The sequence below is a fragment of the Hippocampus guttulatus genome, chromosome 7 (assembly GCF_054856545.1).
Source record: "Hippocampus guttulatus isolate MCC_2025c chromosome 7, RoL_Hgut_1.0, whole genome shotgun sequence".
Classification (NCBI taxonomy): Eukaryota; Metazoa; Chordata; class Actinopteri; order Syngnathiformes; family Syngnathidae; genus Hippocampus; species Hippocampus guttulatus.
The window spans coordinates 20,899,717-20,925,152 of NC_141267.1; the positions used below are offsets into that span (position 1 = coordinate 20,899,717).

At 42.9% G+C, this 25,436-nt stretch overlaps 2 protein-coding genes across 9 annotated transcripts; one reads left to right on the plus strand and one right to left on the minus strand.

Annotated features, from left to right (window-relative positions):
* Positions 1-566: 566 nt before the first annotated feature.
* On the minus strand, positions 567-15,623 carry edem3 (ER degradation enhancer, mannosidase alpha-like 3). Of its 4 annotated transcripts, none has more exons than XM_086114933.1 (21): positions 15,481-15,623; positions 15,330-15,375; positions 14,736-14,836; positions 13,296-13,335; positions 12,969-13,081; positions 11,853-12,006; positions 11,567-11,701; positions 11,079-11,184; positions 10,817-10,914; positions 9,763-9,888; positions 9,571-9,654; positions 8,570-8,653; positions 8,282-8,406; positions 7,849-8,020; positions 7,621-7,766; positions 7,362-7,506; positions 6,097-6,288; positions 5,764-5,929; positions 4,642-4,827; positions 4,291-4,338; positions 567-3,034 (listed from the first exon to the last, which is right to left on the minus strand). In XM_086114933.1, exons 1-21 carry the CDS (start codon positions 15,567-15,569, stop codon positions 2,754-2,756), a joined length of 2,637 nt encoding a protein of 878 aa, XP_085971059.1. In that variant the 5' UTR covers positions 15,570-15,623; the 3' UTR covers positions 567-2,753. The 4 variants fall into 4 exon arrangements, with proteins under 4 accessions (XP_085971059.1, XP_085971060.1, XP_085971058.1 ...); XM_086114934.1 differs by having other exon boundaries at positions 4,324-4,338; positions 7,621-7,775; XM_086114932.1 differs by having other exon boundaries at positions 7,621-7,775.
* npl (N-acetylneuraminate pyruvate lyase (dihydrodipicolinate synthase)) lies at positions 15,491-25,239 on the plus strand. 5 transcript variants are annotated; one of them, XM_086114972.1, is made up of 13 exons: positions 15,491-15,590; positions 15,758-15,834; positions 17,546-17,627; positions 18,499-18,572; positions 21,079-21,166; positions 21,666-21,723; positions 22,498-22,573; positions 22,666-22,758; positions 22,887-23,032; positions 23,110-23,156; positions 23,792-23,876; positions 23,987-24,026; positions 24,444-25,239. In XM_086114972.1, the coding sequence occupies exons 3-13, from the start codon at positions 17,557-17,559 to the stop codon at positions 24,587-24,589; spliced, it is 924 nt and encodes a 307-aa protein (XP_085971098.1). In that variant the 5' UTR covers positions 15,491-15,590; positions 15,758-15,834; positions 17,546-17,556; the 3' UTR covers positions 24,590-25,239. The 5 variants fall into 5 exon arrangements, with proteins under 5 accessions (XP_085971098.1, XP_085971099.1, XP_085971097.1 ...); XM_086114973.1 differs by lacking the exons at positions 15,491-15,590; positions 15,758-15,834 and adding an exon at positions 16,157-16,301; XM_086114971.1 differs by lacking the exons at positions 15,491-15,590; positions 15,758-15,834 and adding an exon at positions 16,959-17,165.
* Positions 25,240-25,436: the final 197 nt, after the last annotated feature.

Below are 25,436 nucleotides of genomic sequence, written 5' to 3' on the forward strand. Positions count from 1 at the left end.
TGTGTGGAATAAAACAAATAGTATGTCTAAGTGTATGCTTATAACACATGAACAATACATTTTAAAAAATCAAAAATTAAATGGGGGGGGGGGAATGAAATATGGTTATATGAAACGAATCAAATCTGGAGCTCTATCTAGCAGTAATCCCCACGTAATATAATACTACATATGCATTTCGTTCCCCTTTTAAACGATGTTATATAATAGTAATCATAAAAATTTATTTTTTTAAAAATCAATACAAATTGAACATTTCCTTATGGGATTATACACATTCTGTGATTGTTTTCCTTTTCATAAAATAGTTTTTTTCAGAGAATATTTCATCTTTGATCCATCCATCAATGTTCATTAAATTACATCGTTGAATAAACGCCGATGGATGGATCACATACATCGGCAGCAATGTCGCATATCCAGCAAATATCGGAGGGGGGTGTCACCGTAAACGCAAAAAGTAAATAAAACCTATTAAATGAATAACTACCGCATAACCACCTGACTCAATGCATCGACATCCCTAATCCATATTTTTCATCTTCGAACAGAACCAAGAGAGTCCATAAAAGTCTCAACTTTTATTACATGAATCATCCTTTCTCATCATCTTCCTGCTCATCATCCTTTTGTTGGTTTAGCGCCCCTCCGTGGCCAACACAGGTGCAAGACGTTGCCGCGACGCGATTGGTGAGGGGCACGATCCAGAAATCGAGCCAACAGCTTTTGTATGCGCTCAGTCAATAAACATTGACAATACACTACTCACAACATTTCGGGACACAGAGGTGTTCAATTTGTTGCGGGACCACACTCTTATGTCAAAACAGTTTCGAGCTAAAATCATCATTCCCCATTGAAATGAATGAAAATACAATTAATCCGGTCCGGCCCTTTAAATACAATGGATTTTTCCTCAAGGTTTTTCAAAAGAAAAATGGCCCGCCACAGTATTTCAATGTATAAAAATACACAGCCATACGCAGTGCCCAACCGATTATTATTTTTGTTTTTTTTAAGGCCAATGCTGACAGAATAAAACTGATAACCGATTGATCAACCGATCAATTTAAAAGAATATATAATGAATAAAACAACTTATTTTTTGGTCCCTTAACACTTAGAATCAAGATCCGGATTACACAATAGATAACTGGCATCTCCCCATGGCCAGCAAGCACGGAAAATGCGATGACGTTAACCGCAGCAAATTTTTAGGTGAATCCGTAAAGTTCCCACAAAAGCCCCAAATTCTGAACCGTTTGTGAGTAGTGTATCGATTCACATTGCGAGGTGGCTTCATACAGGGAAGGGCCGTGATGTTTGCTTTCTCACCAAGCATCCGTTCGGAGACCCTTCAAAGTGGCAGCCGATGACGCCAGCGCACGCTTCATGTTGCGCAAGAAATTCAAAAATCACATTTTAATTAAATAATAAAGATCCACTGGTGAATGAATGCATTACACTGGGATACCGTCACTGAGATTTTCTTTTTTACAAAAAGACTGAAATGCATAGGGGACACCGGTGTAAAGCATTACCTCCACCGAGGACCCGATGTTAGTTAAATCAAGCGAATACACGAAAGAAAACTGTTGATTCACTGATTAATGGAGGTCTCGATCAATGATTCCCAGCCACACTGCAGAAATGTATCCACCTTTAACTTAAATAGTCAGAAAATGATGGATTACAAATATCTTTCGTTTCAAAAGGGAGAACCAATTTGATTTTGCCCGTAAACTAACTGACCTTATCTGTGCTCATCTATCTATGCTAGCAACTTGTAGTGACTGGCAGAACCATTCAATAATCTTCCACTAGATGGCAGAACGCACAATTAACATTAATCCACCTACTGCCAGTTATGCGACACAATCATAGTTTTGTGTGGAATTCAATAATATTTCACCTGAAAGACGGATGCCCAGAACGTTTTGTGAGTAGTGTACGTGGCTTGGTTGGGAAACATCGGTCTAGATACCCCAAATAAAATCTGCCTCCTTCATCAAAATCGTTTGTGGTAAAGAAATGTCAGAGACAAGTGAGGTAAGACGAGGGTTGCAAAGGGGTTGAAGTTTGCAGGTCAATTTCCATGGAAACTTAAGATGGGAATTTATAGCCATTCGGAGTTCATTTAATAAAAAGGAATCATATTCAAGCATGAAGCAAAGATTATGTTTTGTCGTTAGCAGACATAAAGTTCACTATTAAAACTCATTCACTGCCATTGACGGCGACAGACGTCAAAGATCCATGTTTCCTGGATTGGCAGATGAGTTAAGAGCCAACTTTCAATTTGGTAAATTCCTGTCCATAAATTAAGGATTTTTTTCCCCCAGAAAGAAACACCCACTGAGGAATTATCTCTCAGCGTCAAAAGGCATGACTGGCGAGGTGTCAATCATTTGCCGTGCAGTCAATGGCAGGGAAATTACAAGGAAATTTCTACAAGTGGGCGAAAGACTTGCAAACAGAAACAGCGGGACAGAGTAGTCAAGTGAGGTTACGTTAAAAGCTTGATGTCAATACTGCATACTCTTCCTTTAATTCCCATGGAAAGTTTCCAACTTGAAAGTTCTGGAATTTTGCAACTTTAGGTAAGGACCCTGTGCTCTCATTCGTCATCACGCAGGTTGAAGAGGCCTCCGTCGTGCTCCGCCGATGCCCCGTGTGGCCGCCCGGCCTTGCCTTGCCGTCCGCAGATGAGGCCACGGACATGCCGGCGTTTGATCGCCGTTTGATTGGAAGCGTCAAAGCTCGTCTTTCTCCATTTGCCGGAAGGCCTCCAGGTCGTCCCGCCAGTCGGCCAGTAGCCGGTCCACCGATTGGCCGGTGTCGTCCTCGTCCACCTCAAGCTCCTTTTTCTCTCCGGGGTCCACTTTCGGCGCGTCAGCCTCGGTTGGACTGACGTCCTCACCGTGGGCCGGAGCGGCGTCTTGATCATCCGGCGGTGACGTCGCCTCCAACTCGGACGCCGCTGGCGAGGTGGCCTCGGTTTGGCAGTCCTCCTCCACCTCGTGGACGTCGGAGCCTGAAAAGGAAGGTGAGCGGTGGGCGGCGACGCAACAAGATGTACAAGGTGCAAAAATAGAGCGGTCTTCACAAAGAGGCTGCCAGCTCAGAGCAGCACGATGCCTGCCCGTAGTGAGTCACAGGATGAAATCTTTCTCCCCCTCTAACGTTGCTGAGAGAGAGAAAAACGGCCGAATGGAGAAAAGAAGCCAAAATGTTGTGCGGGGGAATCTGGCAGGGTTAATATTCTGCCTGAAGTGTGGTTTCTATAAATACTTAAGAGTACAAGGAACAAATAGCGCACGGTCGTAGATGACCCTCCGTTTCTTTGTAGAACGTAAACAAGTGGTTCAAGTCGACAAAATTCAAAAAAGTCAAACAGATCCAGCTCAAATGAAAGCGTAATGTAAACGATGAACGTACGGCATTGTTGTAATCACGTCCATGAGTGATACCGTGTCTCGACTTACGACTTGTGGATGAAGAGATTGGTGAGAAACAAATATACAAGCGTCATAAACGTGAGTTGCGAAATGTGAAGCGAAGCCAGGAGATAACACAATTGGAAACGTGTGGGCAGGGAGCAGTCTGGTGGTGGAGGAAATAGCCTGACAGTGAACCCCCGCAGTACTGCGGTTCATCATGCGCACTTTGGCCACCTGGGGGCAGTATAAGACATCCCAACATACTTTATATGGAGTGGGGTCAATGTTAGCTAAACCAAAGCTATATTCGCTCTATGCAGAAGATAAGGAATATATTATTTAATATTGTCATATTTGTGTGTTGCTCCCCCGTTTAGATTCAAATATCCATCGCTTATAGCGTTGTTACACCGATGCTATTCATTAGCCCATTTCTGATGTTTCCCATTATGTTCATATTAAGATAGCAAACGTGATGGGAAAGTTATGTGGTTGCTTTAAATACACAATGTGGACTGTTTGTATCTTTGGGGGAAAACAAAACAGATGAGTGACTTGTATCTCAAGGGACAACTGTACATGTTAGCATTAAGCTAGCAGACTTTTGTTAGACGAAATTATAGGTGCTGTTGCAATACTTTCGTTTTAAAATATACATTGGCAAAGTGCCGCTGAATACTTCAAAAAGTCTCTTTTAATCATAATTTTCGATAAGGCATAGCACAGATTGTCACCAAACTCGGGTGGGTTCGTAACGCGTCCCCCTTCAATAACCCGGGGGTCCACTGTAGTGTAAAAATGATGAGATGTGAGTGAGGTAGCAGAAAGAACAGCAGAGAGGAATACTTACTGCCCTCAAACAGACTTCCAGGCAGAGCTTTACCTTTGAATATGGCAGCTGTTTGTCCACAAAATGAGAGGGTCGGGAGGCAGGAGAGGGGGCCGGGGGGGGGAGAGGAGAAGGCAAATGAGCAAGCAGAGGGGAGGAAGTGTTGGGTCATATTAATAAACTGATGTAACCACTGCCAGTGGCTTGGGAGTGAGTCGAAACTGCCGGGAACGGCGAAGCCTCATTTTTAATTCACGAGGCGAATCGGTTGGGCGTGATTGATGACGAGCGGCGCTTGATGAGCCCATCACGAAGACGCAAACAAACAAAAGGGCCACAAGGGGCGGTGGGGGAACAGGGGGAGGCACACACCTCGGTCTCGGGCTTTGTCGCTCAGCAGCACCTCCACTTCCCTGTGCTCCTTCAGCGCCTCCAACAGGATGTTGCCCTCCTTGTGGAAGAGGAAGAGGAGGGGCAGGGTGACGTCGTCCGTGTTGCGGCCGTCGCCGGCCATCTGGAAGAGAGGCGCCGTGTCGCTGCTGCTTCCCTCGTTGTCGTCTGCCACACAGGGAATTTGAACTTTTTGACGCATTCTGAATATCCACGAGTTAGTAAGCCCTGATATGAATTCGAGTGAACACCCCCCATACCCCCCCCCCCCCTAGTTGGAACTAGTTTCATGACTTGGACCCTCGGTGTAAATTTGTTTGGCCGCGTGTGATGTCACGTCAGCTTGAACACACAACGAGCTGGAACGGGGATTACGGAATCTAATTACAAAACGCAGGGAACTGTCATTGTTTGTTTTACTGGGCGAAAATAGGCCCTTAAACTACAGTTGCGTTTGGAAACTTTGATGACGACAGTATATTGATCGCCATAAAAACTTCGACATTTTTTTCTTCTTCTGCCTTGTCCCTTCTTAAACGGATGCTGGTGAATCACAAGTCGTGATGTGGCTAACAATGCGGTATTATGTAACATGGGTTGACGGTCGCGTACATGTTAGATGTGTGCTGTTGAAGCTTTGCTGATTATCCTTTGCCTGTGTTGTTACACGCCAGTGACCAAAATTAATCAACATGGAAGCCAAGTCTTCTTTATCAGCTGCCATCGTGTGGCATCTAAAGGCACCTACAAGCCTTTTTTAGAATTCTTCCGATCCTACCGATTATTCCATCGCATACTTGGATAGAATTTGAGGATTTTTTTTTTTTACGGCTCTGAAAAACGATGAAAAATTTGTACTAATTCCGCGCAATTAATTTATGTTTCATTGTTTCTTGTCGTGGCAACAAGGGCGTTGGTGGTGGTTGTTGTTGTTGTTGTGGAAAATAAGTGTCCGCAAGTACGACACAGCAGAAACCCAATTAACAGCTCATCACACACGACTTATCTGACTGTCTGTCTTGGAGGTAATCCATTTAATGGCCGGCTAATCGCATCAACGGGGTCATCTTCCTCATCGCGTGCCGGTCGGCCCTGCGCACCCACCGACGACGATGCCTCCGATGGCGCCGGCCTTCTGGATGTGCCGCGCCTTCTCGGCGAACATGCACTGGCCCCTCTGCAGCAGAGCGATGTGGCCGCGCACGTACTCGCCGTTGGTGATCTCGCTGCAGCCGCTGTACGGCTCGGCGACGGTGACAAAGCCTCGAACCTGCGCACGGGAGGAAGTCAGATTTAAGTCAAGACACGTGCTTTAGTGGGAATGAGGGGCCTCCTTTGACACATTTAAGATGGCGACAACGTTCCTGTCATACTACGCACCAAAGGCGTTTGTCTACGTATATTTGACGTCTATGCTTCAATACGGCGGCAGCTCACCCCCGTGGAGCTTTTGGACAAGTCCGTGCCGAACTGCGCCGGGCCTGCGGTCAGCACCACTCGGCCGAAGAAGGGATGCGAGACGATTTGAATGGCTCTGGGAGGCAGCTGCTCCTTCTGCTGCTGGCTGGAAAGCTCCATCATCTCCTGCATGAAGCGGACGCCATCCTCCGCCGCTATGGGGCTCACAGCCTACGTGTGAAAGAAGTGATGGTAGAGAAAAGGTGTCTTCAGCAACGTAGCGTCACTTGGTCAATTTGAGTCAAGTGAAATAGGTTTGGGGTTTTTTTTGGGGGGGGGGCAATTAAGGTTCTGTCATGCATGCGGGCAAGCACAGCCATCGGTGCCAATGCACTTCATCCAGACCAATTCGCTTTATATAACCAGTTAACTGTTATTTTGTCTTTCTTTTTAAAAAAAAAATTATATATATATATATATATAAATATATATATTTGCAGGGATGCTGTAATGGAGTAGAGTCGACGGTTGCTCTTTGTAGGTGATTAAGACCGAGCCCTGCCGAAATTGGCAAACATCTGTGAGTAATTCACGCAGATTCAAAAAGTGCAATAGCACTTGCGTCTCGCCCAGGCAAATGGCAAGGCGTGACATAGCACTCGTGGGCACTTAAAATGTCGAAAACGTAGTTTTGTTTTGTTTTGATTTTTAACACAGAGCCTCCAAAGATGACAATAGGCTTGTTTTGCGTTTACTCATATCATAGTTGTATGAATAAATGATCTACAGTATATTTATTCCACTTTTGCCAGAAGACAAAACCCATAAAGAATTTTTTTAAATTTTGGCACCTATTTTTATTATTAGTTCCTATTTTATTACTTTTTTTGAGCAAATTCTGTTAAAAAAAACATGTCATCAATGGTGTTTTGCTGTATACACAGGAAGCCCACGAACCTGTTTTCTGGGTTTGATCACGTGATCGTCCCCTTCTTACAGGTTGCCTCTCCAACATGATTTTAGTTGTATTCATTATCATGAAACGAACATTATTATCAACAATTCTTTACACTTGTACGCGTTAGAAACATTCACACATTGCCTTTACAGTTCATAAAGGGTGTTAAGATGACATCATGACTCCAGCCTGAACTCGATTCAACCAAATTTGCACAAGAAACAACCTGACATCACCGCCACCAGCGAATCATCCCGATCCTTCGGAAAGGCGGCGAGCGAGTCATGACTCACAGAATTGCCGGAAGAATTTTCCAATCCGCACATGACAGCATTTATTCGCGTACCTGCGTCGCATGCTGCACCAGCTGCACCCTGCCATCCTTCAGGTGGATGAGGCTGACGCCCATCCTCCTCAGCAGCTCCAGATGTTCCGGGTTGTTTGCCATGAAGTCCTGAGCTCTCAGAGGAGGCGCCCCCATGCCGGGCTCCCTGGATGGACCGGTAAACAAAGATGAAGTCAAATGCAGTGTACATTAATAAACCCTCGCCCAGAGCAATTCTTTCCCGTTGGCCACGATGGTCAGTGAATTCGGAAATGATGACCTATAAGGAGCAGGGCGCGGGCAGCTCTTGTCCACGGCGCTGCGAATGGGTTCCCTCAGGTTACGGGGGAAGGCCGGGTCGGGGAACAGGAGACGCGTGTTGGGGCAGGTCCAGTCAAAGTTGGAGTCGTCCAGCTCCTGCTCCAACTGAGGCATCTTGACCACATAGCTTCGATTACAAAGCGCTGCCCTGGAATGCCTCTCGCTAACACTAACGAGGACAATTTACCGTTCGGTTGGTGAGAACGGACGACGCGTAGGGTGCTGTGGAGAGGGACAGAGGCAACAGATGCGCTTCGGTCGTGAAGATGTAGTCCTCCACGTCGAAGCGTAGGTCACCCGGGTCGGCGAAAAGCAGAAAAAGGTACTTGAACATCTCGGCGAGGAAGAAGGAATCCATTCTATGAGGAGAAGAGGTCATTTCGACGTTGCATTGAAGATGAAGTCATGAGCTTACATGGCACAATTTGGAATTCAACCAAAATCTTTTGAGATGTGGATACGGTTTCTCTTAACAAATTTACAGTTTTACAGCTTACATATATTTAAACAAAAAAAAAAAAAAAAAAAAAAGATTTTACCAGCACTACATTTTGACATCAACAGTTCACCGTCTCTTTTTTTTTTAGTAACCTACAAATTCGTGATATAATCATTCTCACCGGTCCTCGTGGCTGCCCGTCCGCACGTCCTTCATGGCAGCGAACCCGCACGGGACCCGAGCAAAGCGGTTGAGGTTGTCCATGATGGTGCGACCCGCTTCAAGATAGTACGGGTCCCCTGTGGCCTGAGGCCAGAGAGAATCCAACATTATTTTAGGGTCACTTTTTTTTTTAAAGCAAATGATTATATTTTGCAAAGACGTCGCACATGTAAGTGAATCCTATTCGGCTGCACTCGGAAGGTAATACAACATCTGCATTGACTTTTTTTTTTTTGTTCTTTTCTACCTTGTAAAGGAAATAGGTGCTCTCAGCAAATTCCGGCCTGAGTGGATGCTGGGCCCAGTGTACCCTGAAATCAGTTGTGAAGGCCTGCGGAGACGAAAGGGAGCGAGTCAGAGCACCGTTGCGGCATTCTAAGTGGCACTTTAAGAGACTGTAGCGAGAATGAACCAAAAGCCTGAGGTTGTCTGTCGGGTGTATGAAAGGACGCATGTGGATTTCACGATGGCGTTCCTTTCAAGGCTAGTTGTACGTGTCATTTTAGATTCATCATCTTGCAAAGCTGCTAATGCATTTCATCAGAGGATAAATGGAAACATGCGTCAAAATAAATACGAGGGTTCAATTATGAGACAACGACAATTTGCTCCAAAAAGACCCATCAAAACTCAAAGTACAGTAAATTTAAAAATAAAAACAAAATTTTAACCACGTGAACATGCTGTCGATTAATGCATTGGAGCTTCTAAAATCAAATACTTTAAAAAAAAAACAACAACAACAACAGCAAACATCAGCAAATCATAATTAACTCCACGGGTCTGCATGTGGAGGTATTCCATCATGTTTCTCGTTTGTTTAATTTTTTTTTTTTTTCATCCTGATTTGTTAAAATTTGCAAATTTGATTTGGGCAACTACGCTCTTAGGCAAAAAAAAAATTGACTGTAATATGACAGCATCCAAAACATCTTGTCCTCAAATTCTGCATCTTTGAGGGCTGAGTATATTTACTTTATTTTAGTTTGATATTCAGCTGCCATTCTTTCCTGTAATTTTGAGAGCGCTGTTTGACTTTTAATCCCTAGACCGCACGTTGGCCGAGGTTAGCAAACGCCTATTTTAAATGATTGACGTCTATCGCATTTGGCGGCGCTTGGTAACCAAGAAGATACACCGGTTTGTCTCGTTCTTTAATTCGCAAAACGACGACGCCTTCACCGCGGGTAAACTCTCAGCTAAAGCCAGACATGTACGCAACTCGGCGTTTGAATCCGAAAGGTTTACCTCTGGTAGGAAGTTGTGTTTTTTGGTAACTTGATACAACATTTCATGAGTCTCAATGGCTGGACGGATGTCTCCCTTCAACACCTAGGGAGGGGGGTGGTGGTGGGGGGGGGGGGGTATTAGTCAATAAAAACAAACGAGTGAAATGGCAAAAGAAAACAAATACATTGATTCCACATGATTCAATCGGACCTGCAGACCAGGGAAGAAAGCCAGCAGAGAGTCCATCCAAGTGCGAGCGGGAAGCAGAGGTTTGTGGATGTGAACGTCCAACAGCAGGGGCGGCTGGCTTATGTACTTCATGATGGATGCATAGTGCTGAGTGGGATGATAAAAAAAGGGTCTCACTTTGGACACATTTGACAAACATGGGCAACATACGACAATTCCTCAAAAAGTGTCTGTGCCACAATTAAGACAGCGGGACAGCAATTCACTTTGGAAAAGTTAACACCTCCCTTTTCTCCTTCAGGACGACAAAAAAAAAAAAGTTCCAGCTGTAATCGTCTCACTTCATCTATTTTATCTATTGCAGGGGTGTCAAACTCATTTTTGTCGCGGGCCACATTGAAGTGACCTTTTTCCTTGGAGGGCCATTATGACTGTGAAGTCAAGAATAATGGTTGATTCCACAATTGTTTAAGTTACTGTAATGAGGGGTTTGGAAACAAGAAAATGTTTACAATATCTCTCTTATTTATTCCAAAGAGAAGTTGAAATTTTTCCCAATCATTCGATTGGCTTTTCCGGGCCATATAAAATGATGTGGTGGGCCAGATCTGGCCCCCGGGCCTTGAATTTGACATCTTGCCTTATTGTGTCTCTTGTCAGGCCAAAGCCTTGCCTATTTTTTTAAAAAAGTGACAAAAAAAGTTCTTTTTCGGACATCATGTGGCTTTGATAAGGAAATTACAAACCCTTTTGATTGGGTCTTCCCCCAAAATTTCAAAACAAAAGCCAATCATTGTTGTCCCCCCCCCTCTAATTTCTACATTTTTTTGACGCAGGAATTTTCTAGTATTTACTATTGTTACCTCCATAGAAATTCTACTAATGAATGCCCCCCACCCCCAACCCAGTTAAGTAATTAAACGCCGCCGACAATTATTTTGAGAAATGACGTACAGAAACAAACTATCACAAAGTAAGCACCCAAACTAGAAGACATTGCAAACATGCAATATATTGAATGATCCTGTGCGTTATCCCATTGCTATGCAACTGAGTGTGTGTCATGCATGCTCACAATGTTGAAGCGCTGAAGAAATTGGTCATCTCCCAGAAGAACATAGGCCTTGAGGAGGTATTCATAGTACGAGTCAATCCCTGCTCCAACGCCACTGTCTAGAAAACAAGGCGTACGTTCATCGTTGATGTGAATCGTCGCACAAAGTAAAAAAATGTTTTCAACTCCTCCGCCCTTTGCACAATCTAATCTTGCCATCTCGTATCCTTATTTCTGCCACCGGCTACTTCCCACCTCATCTACTACCCTGTGCGCCTCTCACCGCGGCGGACCCACTCTCCTGAGTGGATGTTAATGGTGGTTCCCACCAGATTGCTGTTCCTCTGCCTCTTCTCCCAAAGAAAGTCCAGGGCTCTCCGGGCATGTGCCTGCAAGCGCGAGAAAGGTTTTGCTCTTTTTTTTTTTTACAGAGAATAAAGAACGTGCCTGTGAGTATTCTTATACAGTATTGTCCATGTGTTCATTCGCCCACCTATGGCATTTTGCATTGTTAGCATTACGCTACATTGACGATATTCTAAATCCTGTATCCTCTTTGTTTGATGTTTAGTTAGACACTAAACATCAAATGAGAGAAGTGCAAACTTTTTTTTCCCAGATAGTGCTCAGTATCTGCCATACTGCTTACTGGGAAAACTATTGTGTTGTCGCCCTGCCCCGAGGCTGGAATTCAACATTACAACAACTTAACCAAATCACCACTTGGATAAGACGGAGGTCAGCGGCTAGATTTGCTGATGTGGGTCCCACCTCAAACACGGGATCCCCAGTGAAGCGACTTAAGGCAGCAAATTCCAGGATGATGGTTCCGGCGCATGCTGTGCAGGTGTCCGTTTCTGTGCCCGTCCGCGTCTCAGGACCCCTGACGCCGTATTTCAAGTTCACCTGTGCAAAAAAAAAAAAAAAAAAGAATCTCAATATATTGCCTCTCCTCTAATTGGTGCAGTGCGTCAATTAAAATAAATCAATCAATTAAACGGCAGCGTTTAAGCGGCAGCGTTTAAGCGGCAGCGTCAAAGCCGCTGCCCATTCTCACCCGGGGGTAAGGAAGGCCACTGCTGGTGTTGAACGCTGGCAGAAGTCGGAGGCCCAGGTCTTTGGCCATGTGCAGCAGCTCATCTTGGTACCACCGCATGTGGTGTCCTTCTTCCTTCAGCATCAAAGCCATGGAGTGTCCGCCCAACAGACCTCTGAACAGCATGAATAAAACACGTTCATGACAGTAAGAAATTATATACTGTGGTACCTTGACTTATCAGTTTCTTCGACAAAAACAAGAGATGTGCTGTTTGTCTATTGCAGCCCTCGAAAAACAAATCCAAACAAAATTTGAGGTGTTTTTCTTTTGAGTGCCACTGACGTGAAACGCCATCTAAGTCAATTCGGATGTTGTGTGTGTGTGTGTGTGTGTGTGTGTGTGTGTGTGTGTGTGTGTGTCTGGGGGCACTTGGCCAACTCAGGTTTGATCATTTAACAGTGAAATGTCAAAAAATAATAAACAACTATGGCCAGCAGATGGCAGTAGTGGATCTCATTGGGATTAAATCACTGTGGGTCATAATGTGTCATCTCCTGAAACATGGCCGACCCTTGGAAATTCAACCATTCCAAGCAGCATGTGACTGATCAAAGTGTTTGTCATTTTTAAAGCCACTAAAAAGAGTGTCACATAAAAGTGAAAAGATGACGAAAAACATTATTTAAATTTAGGAGCGATGTATGTACGTACATACGTAAACGGATACATACATGGCAACATGCATGCACATACACAACTAAATACTACTACTACTACTACTACTACTAAATAGCAGGCAAATAGCTTGTAGTTTGTCAAATGTAAAATTGTTTCTCTGGTGAATATTTGTAAATACATTATTTTGCCATTAAAAGCACATTGTTGTTGGCATTATTTCATAACTTTGCTGCTGTGAATTGGGAATTTCTCCATTGCGAGACTAATAAAGGTTTTCTTATTATAGAAAAGGCTGCTGAGATGTTTGAGGCATCATGAAATATATCTTCACCAAAAAATAAATTCAGCATTTTTTGGGAGGAGGCACAATAACAATAAATTTCAAATCCAAACTACAAATTTTTCTGACACACCTTAGTAACAAAATGTATGCTCTGAAAGGACAATTTTCCTTACCCAAGGACTCGAATGTTGGTTTCAAATACCGACACCACAATGTCATTGTCCAACCTGACGTCTGACAAGACTCTCCTGACTGCAGCCTCAAACTCCACCGTCTTGTTCAAAAGCTGGTGAAAAAAATAAAACAATACTTGGGTGTCAAAAGTCACCACAGCAGACATATTGGCCACTGTTTAGTACGTGGTGCAAAAAAAATTTTTGGGGATTATTTATTTGGGAGTCCTCATTCTGCATATGTCATTTAAGAAACATATGAAACAGAATGCTTTTTTGTGCAATTTTATCCCCGAGTAATTAAAGGAACAAAAAACGGGTGCTCACCACAAGCGTATCCAGAGTGTCTATGAGGGTTAACGAGAACCTGCAGGAGATAAGTGTTCGCCCATGAAAGAAAATGCATTGAAATACTGAAATAACAGAGCATCACTTTTTCAGAGGCAATAGTGTATCACTCACAACCCTTTTATGCTATCATAAAAAAAATCAAAATTATTATTTAGAGTGCCAAGATTCTGTTTCAATCCTACAAACCCAATTCCAATGAAGTTGCGGCCTTGTGTTAAACGGCAACAAAAAGAGACAACAATGATTTGCAAATCATGTTCAACCTACATTTCATTGAATACGCTACCAAGACAAGATATTTAATGTTCAAAGTTTATGAAGCAAATAATCACGAACTTAGAATTTTATGGCCGCAACATGGATTGCCGAATGACCCATATACAGTGAAACTCCTCTACAACAAAACCTACATGGGCGAAAATACCCCCCAGTGTGAAAAAAATCTTCATGCATTAACACCATTCCCACTTTCCTGCCCCCCATACAACGAAAAAAAACCCTGTTGCGTTATACGAACTCTTTCTCTGCTCTTGCCTCGCGACGAGATTCACTACAACGAAGTCTAATCAAAGAGCGACCTTTACTGCTTTGTTCGGAAACGGCAACAGCAACCACCAGACTGGTTTACATGTAGTGACGCCACTTGAGTGAAGCGCGACTCAGCAGTCGATAGTCCGCTACGCTCTACTGTGCGTGCATCAGCGCGAACATGTACGCACGCGTGTGTCTTTTGGCTTCAACCAATCAGTGCTGACGCAACGGTTACACATCAAAGTGCTTTGATCTACGACAACAGCTAAGCTAGCCTAGCCACGACAACAGCTAAGTTAGTTGGTTGAGACGACACGACGCTCGAGGTTGGATGGACATGCTCTCCATCAATCTGTATGTTTCTCTTCCTTTCTTTCCTTTTTCTGTCCAAATATATATTTTTCTACTACAATAGTAGTCTCGTCCACGACGTCTTTTTCGTCCCACCGGGGTTTAGCCAGTGTGTTTATAAAGAGACCAAAATCTCTTTATACACATGCGCAGTAGTCCAGGAAGTATTTGTTATTGTTAGTTTCAGACGCAGGAAGAACGTGGCATTGCTAAAATGGCTAAAAAGCGGACCTGTGGATTTCAAGCAGCTAAGACAAGAAGAGCTCTGACGCTAAAAGAGAGGGTACAAGTTTTTTTCTTTCTACACTGACTATATGAAGTGTCAAATAAGTATATGCTCATATTTATGCACTATTGGAATAAAAATAAAGAGTACACTTACGTTTGTGTATGCGTGTACTTGTGTGTGTGTTTACATCTGAGATCAAATTTGCTACAGTGAAAAAACCCCTGTTGTGAAAAATTTCTTGCTGCAAACATGATTTCGTTGTAGAGGAGTTTCACTGTACTGCATTTTTCTTTCTTAATTCTTACTTTCCAAGCGCATCGTCCACGTCGCCCCGACTGGGTTCCAGTCCTCGTACTCTTCCTCTGCATGTTAGCGGCATCAGCTCATCGGCTGGGTAAGCATGGTCCTTTGGGAAAATTGACAATCACGCTACGTGTGCTCATGTACATTTGCAGTAATAGTTTTTCACAAAGGAAAAAAAGAATATGTTCTGTTCAAGTCATTTTTTAAATACTGTACATCACATTGTGATTGTGTGCGCCACATCCAGTCTTGTCAAAAGTAGGAGGGCACTGTTTTCCTTTTGGTCAATGCCAAAGAACCAATCAAAAGACGACGTTGGACATGTCACACTATGTGGCAAGACCAACAAAAATTCTGACATGCCAGACTTTCGTCGTCGTGGTCGTGAAGCGTCCCAGACGCCTCAGAGCCAATCGTAGATGAAGTCACACTCCACGGGCTACGATGTGTCAAGACCACTTAAAATCTACGTTTGTCTGTGACATGTCTGTCGGCTCAAAATCAGACTACATTCCTGTCGTCTGACGTCCAGACCGACAGTGACTGAGATAGGAATTTTTGTTTTGACATCTGAGGAATTAAAAGCGATGACTTACCATGTAATTCTGGTACGCATGGTCGAACATCTCTACCACTTGGTTCCTTTTTGGAGGAAAGAACAGATGTGCATCATGAGGAAGAGTTGCTGATTTCTAAATCAGCTGAATATACACAGCACTTTTAAATCATTCTTTTTCTTGCACTCACCGCAACTTGAGTTTCTCGTCCCGTGACATGGCACGTCCCAGGCTACATGACGCCGCCAGCAGCAACAAGACGAACAGTGTCGATGGCATCGTGGCCAGATGAGCAGCAAGGTCCACAAGTTCACTTTGATTCTCGATTAGTCTCTTGAAGTTTTGTTACAATAGCAGCTAGAAACTACAACTCCTACACAGTGAAGAGTCTGCCACTTGCATGCCATCTCCCTAGTCAGTAAATGACTAACAACAATGTTGTATATGTGCCATTTCACTGGTTACAGGTGACACTTGTTTGCTTTTCCATGCTGTCACCCGGATCTACTGGAAGGAGGATGTGTGACACGTAGCCAAAATACAGGTCTTATATGATTTTATTTGATAATTTATTAAATAACTGTACACTTCATGGCGAGGCGAATTTGCGTGTCAAGTAATTAAAATCCACTGACACTTACACGAAACCAAAAGCTTGAGTCGCTGCACAGTGATATTCAAAAGGCCCACCTTCCATTTATTAAATGAGGGCAAATAACTTAAGTCCTTGACAATGAGTTCTCCATGGCGCTTTCAATCGTCATTAACCTACCAGTCGATCGTAAATGTTAATAATTTCCAGATCTTGACGAACTGGTTTTCGTCATCGCAGTCCAAAGAGTTGTGCACTTGCCATATTTGAATCTGCCCAGTTAGCTTGTCACTAGCTGGTATGCTAATTGGCCGCGGACACGGCAAAAGAAAACGTCATTAAAACAAAAAAAAACAGCACAAAATATTCCAATTGGAGAAATGAGGACACCGATGGCGTCAGGTTTAAAGTCCGTTGAGGTGAAGTAAGAAACTGGATTTCAAACTAGCCATCTTCTGTTGCTTTTCTTCCTTTAGGTTAGCCTGCTGCCATCTTAAAAGGTTCGACAACATCCGCTTCCTGATAGGTGTTTACCCGAGTTATGACTCTCAGGTTAAAATCGTGAACATTGCCTTACGAATAACGAGGCGAAAGTAAACGTCATTTTATTTTTGTATGTAATTATTATTCAATGATTTTCTTCAAAAATTGGATCGTTCTTCTCGATTTACATCGACATGTTCAAAGAAACGATGGCTGTCAAATCACATAATACGATGCCTTCATGGTCACTCCCAAAAATCTGAAATAAAGGGTACGACAAGCTTGTTCATATACGGGATGTTGTTTTCATGTCACAAAGCGAGGCCTTTGTTCTAAATATATATACCCACAGTTTCCACTCAATTACACTTTTATACCAGAAGAATGTAAAATTTAATGCAAACAAACAGTCTTGCTACTATCTACTATTTTATTTAATAGGCATCCATCCTTGCTATTTCCGGTATAACCTAAATGCCGCTCGGCCCTCCCCTAAATCGTTGAAATGAATGACATTTGAAATGAAAATTAAAGAAGGAAAACTTGTATTTAACTGCGTCACGTTATATGTGATAACCACGCGCAATTGGATTATACCTGATGTGTGTATCTTGTTTTAAGTTTTACGAATCAAAACTCCAATTCCCACAAAGGTTTGCGGTCACTTGACGCGTTCACGTGAGGGAGTACATCAACAAACTCCCGAGTAAAACATTAACCATGACCATAATCCGCACCCGGTTTCCTCCAAAGTGAAGTACTTGATTCACACTGGCAGGGGAAGGAGCGATTTACAACAGGTAGGTAGTATCTGGCATTTGCAAAAATAGATTTACACTTTTCGATCCCGTGTACAGCAAACATAAGAAAAGAAAACCTTTATTAGTCTCGCAATGGAGAAATTCCCGATTCACAGCAGCAAAGTTATGAAAGGAAGAAGTAGAACATGCATGCTCCTTTTCGTTTACGTTGCCAATGGCCGTTTTAAACGCTTGGATTTGTACTTCACCGCCAGTGGTTTTAAGGGTCGTATCGCAGTTTTACGTTATATTCACATACTTTTTAGATTTACCTGTAAGTTGTTTTGTAAAACATTACTGCAAAAAATCCAGTTATTGTCCAATAGTAATATTATTTTAAATTGCTTTTCCATGCTTTTCATTTTTCCACGTTATCGTAGACCAATCAGCTATGACGCAATCTACCGGGAAGAAATTGACTGGCCTGGTTGCGGCCACATTCACTCCATTCAGCTCACAAGGGTATGTATTTTGAAAAAAACCAAAACAAAACAAACATTATATGTATGTATGTGTGTGTGTGTGTGTATTCACAATACAGTTCCCATTTTTTATTCCAGATATGTCAGAAGAAGTACATGAGGCCATCAGCTTTTGGCAGTTTAGTTTTTGTTAACAAATCATTCTCCTGCCCAGGGCGATTCGAACATCAGAACTTTAGGAGTGCTGATAATTATGGCGCTGGAACACACCCTATTTGGGGGGGGGGGGGCATTTAGTCAGAAGGGGTGATTGGAGGAGTTCATTGTTTCATTGATCATTTCATGTTGTATTGTTTTTCAAGCATGTATTCTGTTTTGAGTGACTTGCCATGAATAGTTTAAATTGTTCTACAAATTGGAATCGGGTGATAACCATAAATCCTCTCAAAATGCCATGAACAGAAAAACTATTCGCTGCTCCACTGTTAATTGGTGAGCCATGGGAAAAGGTGCAAAGCTGAAACTTTCAAAATGCTGATGGCCTCACATCTGTCCGCATGTTACCTGAAACTAAATAGACAAAGCACGTGGATTGTGACTATTGGGTCACTTTGTATGTTTCATGGTACGATACAGTCAGATGACAAAACGACAGGGTGTGGAGGAAAAAAAAGACGAATAAGCAAGTCTAGAAAGAGGATGTCAGCACTCACATTTTCAGTCCAAGAGAGAAGTTGCTCTTGTTGTTTCAGAGCGGTTCATGTATGGTAATACTGTAGACTCAAAAATAGGAGATGAGGGGACCCTGTTAATTTGTCTCCCACTTGTATCCGCAAATCGATGCCATCTTGTACATGTCATTTTGCTAAATGTGTCTGCATATGTGTGTGACATTTGTTTTCCCATAACAGTGAAGTCAACCTATCAGAAATTGGACCTTATATTGACTACTTGAAAGAGAAGCAAGGTGTAAATAGCATTTTTGGTAAGTTGATACATAAATGATTCATTTCAGGACCTGTCTGGTGTGTGTGCTTGTTCCCGCCTCAATCAAACATTTTCTCTCATCTCCGTAACCACATTAGCATAACCTGTTTTCTTAGTTTGTCAAATTCGTTCCTTTAAGTCTTTTCAAAGCAACCGGCCAAACGTGCATTTGGTACCCGAGGCCTCAGCGGGGACTTGTTCCACTCGTTCATACCACCACTATCACGTCAGTAAGTAAAGTTAATTTTTCTATAGGTAAGTCTGGCAAAACTGCTTGTATCTCAAGGCACCACTATAGTCATGGTTTCTATAACGGCGACGTGATAGTGGTGGCATCAAGAATCAGGTAAGGCTCCTCTAAATGGAACAAATGCATGACCCGCCTCAGCCCAAAAGGAAACATTAACAGGCATGTTGAAATCAAATATCAAATATAATCAAGGGCCGCTCATCGTTTTCTTCTGGGTCAAATTCTGTGGTTTCTCTTTTGCGTCACGTGGTCCGAAACATGTTTGTGTCTTTGTCGCTGGGAGTGACCCTGTTGCATAATATGGCGTGCAAGAACAAGAATGGAGTGCAGTAACAAATAAAATGGCTGAGACGTATGAAAGTAAAACCAAGGACTCCAAATAATTGCTTACGCTTAAGTTTTCAGTGAAAAAAAAATCTCAAGCACTGAGTAAGTGGTGAGTAACTAATAATTTTTTTTTAAATACTGCATCAATGTTAAATAATCCCATTAGGAAAAAAATATTTAATTTGATGACATTGCACAATGACGTGGCTTCACCCGCACGATTCAGCAATGCCTCCCTCTCAAGTCTAATTTGAAAACTATTTATTGATTTTATTAATCGGTTTTAAGTTTGTTTTATGTCTGATTGTTACTTTATATGCAGCACTATGTATTCACCTATGGGTTTTTTTTCCAAGATGGCGCCCGAGTAGGCAGCCTTCAGCAAGTGCTCTTCAAGAGCCTTGCTTTTTTGTTCTTTTTTGGTATTTTTGTCTTTTGTTTTGTCAGATGTTTGTTGTTTCATCGTGTGGACCTGATATGGACTGTTTTCAGCGCTTTTTGGCCACGACATTCGTCAAAGGAGAAGTATCTGTGCTTGGTGGTCGCGCCTTCTCGGCAGCACGCCTGTACCAGCACAGATGTTGATTTGGAGGAATGTCGCCGCCATTGACTGTCGGTGCTGGACAGACCTGGGGTGCTTGTGTTTTTTGCGCCTGTAATGGGCAGCATTTTTCACAACCCCGTTTTGTTCAGTGGCTATGTCGGCGCTGTTGGACAGTCGGCGTTGGTGCGGCTGGATGGATGGCTGCTGAAGTTGAGGATGAGGAGAGAGGATGCGTATTTGGAACCGTGAGTCGCCGCTTGGAATTGAAATGGATTTCCATGGGACAGGAGAAGTGAACCAATCTCTTTTTTCGTCAATGGATGCTACAGCTTCTTGTTGACTTTGAAACTTAGCTTGTAGCCGACGTGTGCACATTTTGAGCATGACGTCTCTGATCCACTGGTTAAAGGACACTTTGATTCCCTCCTCTTTCATCTGAAACTGCTTCAAACAACAACGCGTGTGACGGAAAAGTGGTTAGGACTGCACGACTGTCCGTGTTTTATGTTATGTGTTGTGTTTATTATTTTACTTTATGTTAACTGTTTTGTGAAGCGCTTTGTTACAACTGTCGCTGTTGTGAAAGCGCTATATAAATCTGCATGTATTGTATTGTATGGTTGTTGTTTTTTTAGCAGAGCATTGCGTTTTGCAGACGAAACCGCTTGTATGCTTCTCAACCTCCAAGTGTGGTTATTGTGGGCTGAAATGCCGCGATTGTTCGGCAGACACACATGACTTACTGCTTCCTGGTGAGCTGGCGATTGTTTGTCAGATCTCTATAGATTTCTACTGCTGTTTCACACATTCTGAGTCACTTTGAGGCGGCTGTCACGTGGCGCGTCTCTCTGGTGACTCAGAGAGTGCGCAATCAACAATGAATCCCATTTGCTAAAAAAAATGCAGGTCGACAGTAGAATGAAGTTCAATGTAATGGAGCAATTCACAAAAAAAACTCCAGGAAAAGTAAAAAACGACGTTGCATTCAAACTACTCGGACATGTAGTTACCCCAAAATTTACTTATGAAAATAAACGTAAAAGAGCAAATGTAGGTCGTTGCGACGCGTCTCTGGGTGATAGTTAACTAGTCTCGGGGCGCCCTCTAGTGGTAAAGATGGTGCTTGGTTCACTTGGGCTAGTTTAGGTATCCATACGCCATGTAAATTACTGTCGGTTCACCGTACAGTTCAATGCGTCGTCGTCTTTTTCTTTGTCGATGATATTCGTCGTCGTCTTTTTCTTTGTCGATGATATTTGACGACAATGTTTGTCTTTCACCCTCTATCTATCTAGCTCACCGAGTCCCACTTTTTACCTGTCGAGATGCGCTCTCGGAATCCCGCATTACCTGCGAAAATAACAAGACCGTACTTGTTCGCAGTGAACGGCACCACCGGAGAGGGCATGTCTCTCAGCGTGGACGAGAGGAAGTTACTAGCCGAGGACTGGTGTCGGAAAGCCAAGGGAAAGTAAGTCCCCCACCCCATCAGCCCGTTTCGTCCCCACTAGTCGGCGGCAATCTAGACATCAGATCCTTTTGAGTTCCCTTTTCAAAAACATAAAACCAGAGTCAGACAGACTTTAGTCCAAAAAACGTCACAACTGTACAAGAAATATAAGATAAGATAAGATAAGAAAACCTTTATTAGTCTCACAATGGAGAAATTCCCAATTCACAGCAGCAAAGTTATGAAAGGAAGAACAACAACAAAATATAGGAGCTGCTGGAAAGGCAGCCACTCTCGCGGCGCCATTTTGAAGTCAAAATAACAAAAATAACACAACACAACACATAGGACACAGACAGTCGTGCAATCTTCACCACTTAAGGCTTATTTATTAATTTCATTGCTACTCCGTACTATATCTCATTGGATTGGATTGGATTGGATACAACTTTATTGTCACACATTGAAGCAAAACAACAGTTAAGTCTTGACTTGAGTACCGGTATTTTTTTTCGTACAGAATGGAGCAGGTGATTGTGCACGTTGGCTGCACCAGTCTCAAAGATTCCCAAGAGCTAGTGAGTTCCTTTTCTGTGTTCGTAATAGCGGCATGCATGAGAAAAATAATCCCAACTCGGTCACATGTGAGATCATTGCAGAGGATTGGTGACGTTGTAACAAATACTTAAATTATTGTCAAACACTCTAATGTTTGTAATTCATATTTTTGGTTTGCAAGTATCAAGGCACCAAAAAGTATATATTTTTTAAATCATTATGCATATTTTAACGATACAGCCAATTTTGTTCTTCAATATATCAGAATTGGGATGGACATCCAAAAAAAACCACACCAGCACTATCACGTCGGAAGTATAGAAACCTTCAATTCTTGACAAAAAGGCAATGCGACAGCATACAACTGTGCCATCTTCATCATCTAGACCAGGCCATTAAATGTGTACATAAAAGAACCACGTGGCTTTGTGTGAGGAAAGCTAACGAATGCTAACACATCACATCACAACACGCCAATCCATCAATATTTGAAGACGACCTGTGGAGCAACACATGGAGCTGGATCGCAATGCTCACAGGCGTATTTTCTTTATCCCCTGTGAAGAGCGACCAATATTACTGCAGCTTACTTAGGAGTGACGGTCTCAACGCATATTCATATGTGTGTATTATACTGCCCCCAACTGGCATGCATCAGAAGGGCTGAAATATGATTGGACAAAACAAAAAAAAATCTTAACATCCACAATCATTTAGTGGGAGCAGTGCAGCCAAGAGAAATCCAAGAGTTTCGTATTGTAAATACAGAACACTGCTTGTGATAATTCGTTCAGGCTCGCCACGCGGTGGGAATCGGAGCTGACGGGATAGCAGTCATTGCTCCCTCCTTCTTCAAACCTCGCTCTGCAGGTATGCGTGGCTTTTACGCGGAGAAACCGTATTCAAGTGCGGTTGCACGTGAAAAGTCAACTGGGATGTGCGAAATCTTTTCCCTTCTCAAGAGTCGGTGAGGGCATACCTCCAGACGGTTGCCGACGTGGCCCCGAATGTGCCCTTCTACTACTACCACCTTCCAGCTCTTACTGGTGTTAATGGTGAGTCTTGTCTTGTCGATGCAGTTGTCAAAAAAGTTTACGATGTTGGGCTTTGGAGGAGGAATTCGCAATCCAATAATCCATTTTCCAGATGATGTTTTCCTTGAATGTGTCACGTCTTTTCTCAGTGCCAGCGAGCGATTTGCTGGAAGGCATCGAGACGCTCATTCCTTCATTCCGAGGTGTGAAATTCTCCGGGAGCAACCTGATGGACTTGGGCCAGTGCATCAGCCGCATTCAGCCCCACTGGTCCATCCTGTACGGTGTGGACGAGGTCCGCTGCGCTCACGCCGCATGACCGCACCTCCGCCTCCCTTTTGGCTTCTCACCTTCTCTTGTCCTGTCACGTAGCAACTGTTGGCGGCCCTCGCGTTGGGAGCCCACGGAGCAGTTGGCAGGTCAGCTTTTTTCCACCCTATGCCACTCACCCACAAAGTTGGACAGATTGGGATTTCCTCTGACATTGAGGACGAACTTGAAATGCCCTTCAACCTTTACCGCTCAATTTAATGTTTGACGATCGCACACGTGCAACTTTCACGTACACACAAAGTAATACTCACATGCATGAATATATTCTTTATCCTCTGCCCAAAGCATTTACTTTCACTACGGCTTGCTGAGTAGTTGTGACTGTCATGTTTTTTTGTTTGTTATACACACACACACACACACACACGCACACTGTATGTTATACTGCCCCTGGTGGCCAAAGGCGCACACCACAAGGATCGGCACGATGTTTCGAAGCATGAAATGAGCAGGCACAAATTGTGAAATTCTATGCATTCTATTATTTTTGTTGCCACTTTTTTTTATAAAGTACAATAAAATAGAGTGCTTATTATGAACAATTTTTTTTACAAATGTTGGGGGTGGTTGTGAGGGCTAAAACGGATTCATGGCATTTCAATGGGGAAAGATTTGAGATACAAACAATGTGAAAATTGCATTCTACTCCATTGCGATGTCAAATTTGAATGTGTTAATTGTTCAGTCCGAATTCACACTCATTCAATTGCTCTACTTGCAGTACGTACAACTACCTGGGAAGTCACATGAACAAGCTGTTGTCAGAGTTTGACAGTGGCAACCTTGTGCAGGCCAGGAACCTTCAGGTACAAGTTTTGTGTGGGTCTGTGTGTGTTTGTTTTCCTTCTTCGATCCAGTCATGGTTCTCAAAATGTCCGTCCATATCACTGATGCACTCTTTGTCCTATTTTTGCAGTTCAAGATGCAAGAGCTCATCAGCTATGCTGTCAAAGTTGGTCAGTGGATTATTATTATTTGTTTTTAACCTGTTTGCTTACTCTTAGGCCCCTTCTGGGGAAGGACAGCAAGAGGCATTTTATGGAGGTTCACTGTACACATACCGGAAAACAAACTGGTCATGGGCATGTTATCAAGAAACCTTTTAACCACTTTTTAATTGTTTGGCATCTTTATTTATAAATATTGGTTTAAGTAAAATGTTTAATTTTTTTTAATGTAATTAATTTTTTTTTAAAACTCCTGACAACATACCGTAACTCCCGAACACAAATGTCATTGCGAGCATTTATTTGCCCAAAAAAAGCAAAAATGGTCAAAATACAAAAATGATCAAGCGAGTTTTTTTTTCTTTTTTTCTCAATTTTTATCCGTAGCAGTCTGTCTCCTTGAAATTTCTCTCTGGTGATTGTCAGGATTCGACGTGGGCGTGAATAAGCAGCTGATGAACGAAGTGTCAGGCCTGCAGCTGGGCCCTCCGCGTCTCCCCATCATGCCGTGTCCTCAAAGCCACGCACTAGCCATCAAGCAGAAGTACCAGCACCTCTTCTCCATACACTGACGTCGCCGCAGCACTCCCGCCCCTCAGCATTCAACTACCGTTTCCGTCTTTAAAGAAACCTTTGTTTTATGCTCGCACCATTATTGGAATAATCAAGGGATAGCTTTGACTCTATTAATTGCAGTTGTATATTTCTCATGTGCTTTTATTGGATGGTCATCTTCCAATATGGATGTTTGTCATTCGATTCATGTTCAATTTGTTGCCTGTATGAATGTGTGATTGCTTTGCTCCACTGCCTGTGTGAAAAGATGCACATGTCGCAGCATAAACAAGCAGCTATGGAAAGGGATTTATTGGATGTTCTTGATATCCAGGTACTGTAACAAGAGCTGTGACTAGCTATCAGGGGCCCTTGCAGCCCTGGCCTCATTGAGGTCCTGGCACTCCAAAATGATTTTTTTTTTTTTATGGCACAATACTAACATGGATTTGTTTGTGCCAGGCCTTTTCAATGAATTCTCACGCATGTTTAGACCCTCATCCATGTTCCCTTCCGAAGGGTTCTTATTTCTCCCCGTTACTGGATTTTGAGTTTTTTCTTTACCCGGTTGCGGGCTTGGATCATGTGACGTTGCCAATCTTTGTCAACTGTGGGCCTGTGAATGCCTTTGGGCTACATAAATAAAATTTAGCTTGATTTAATTTTACTCTTGCTTTTGCTGGAGACATGAAGTTCTGTTTAGCTTTGGTAACAAACTAATCTGTCAAACACTACACGCAGCTGCACATGTGCATAAACGAGACGGGTCAACAGCAAATTTGAATCAGATATGGCTTTTTTTTGTGTCCCTAAATGTATTTTTGACGCCAATTTTCAAAATCTTTTTTTTTCCCCCTAGCACAT

Excerpts from the sequence above, each read along its gene's own strand:
- edem3 (XM_086114932.1), bottom strand. The coding sequence starts at position 15,569 with ATGCCATCGACACTGTTCGTCTTGTTGCTGCTGGCGGCGTCATGTAGC. Across the intron at positions 10,915-11,078 it reads AGGAGAGTGGGTCCGCCGCG|ACAGTGGCGTTGGAGCAGGG; the intron begins GTGAGAGGCGCA and ends CTTGTTTTCTAG. Across the intron at positions 7,507-7,620 it reads CCGCGCCCTGCTCCTTATAG|GGAGCCCGGCATGGGGGCGC; the intron begins GTCATCATTTCC and ends CGGTCCATCCAG.
- npl (XM_086114972.1), top strand. The coding sequence starts at position 17,557 with ATGACGCAATCTACCGGGAAGAAATTGACTGGCCTGGTTGCGGCCACA. Across the intron at positions 18,573-21,078 it reads AGGTGTAAATAGCATTTTTG|TGAACGGCACCACCGGAGAG; the intron begins GTAAGTTGATAC and ends ACTTGTTCGCAG. Across the intron at positions 21,724-22,497 it reads TCAAAGATTCCCAAGAGCTA|GCTCGCCACGCGGTGGGAAT; the intron begins GTGAGTTCCTTT and ends TAATTCGTTCAG.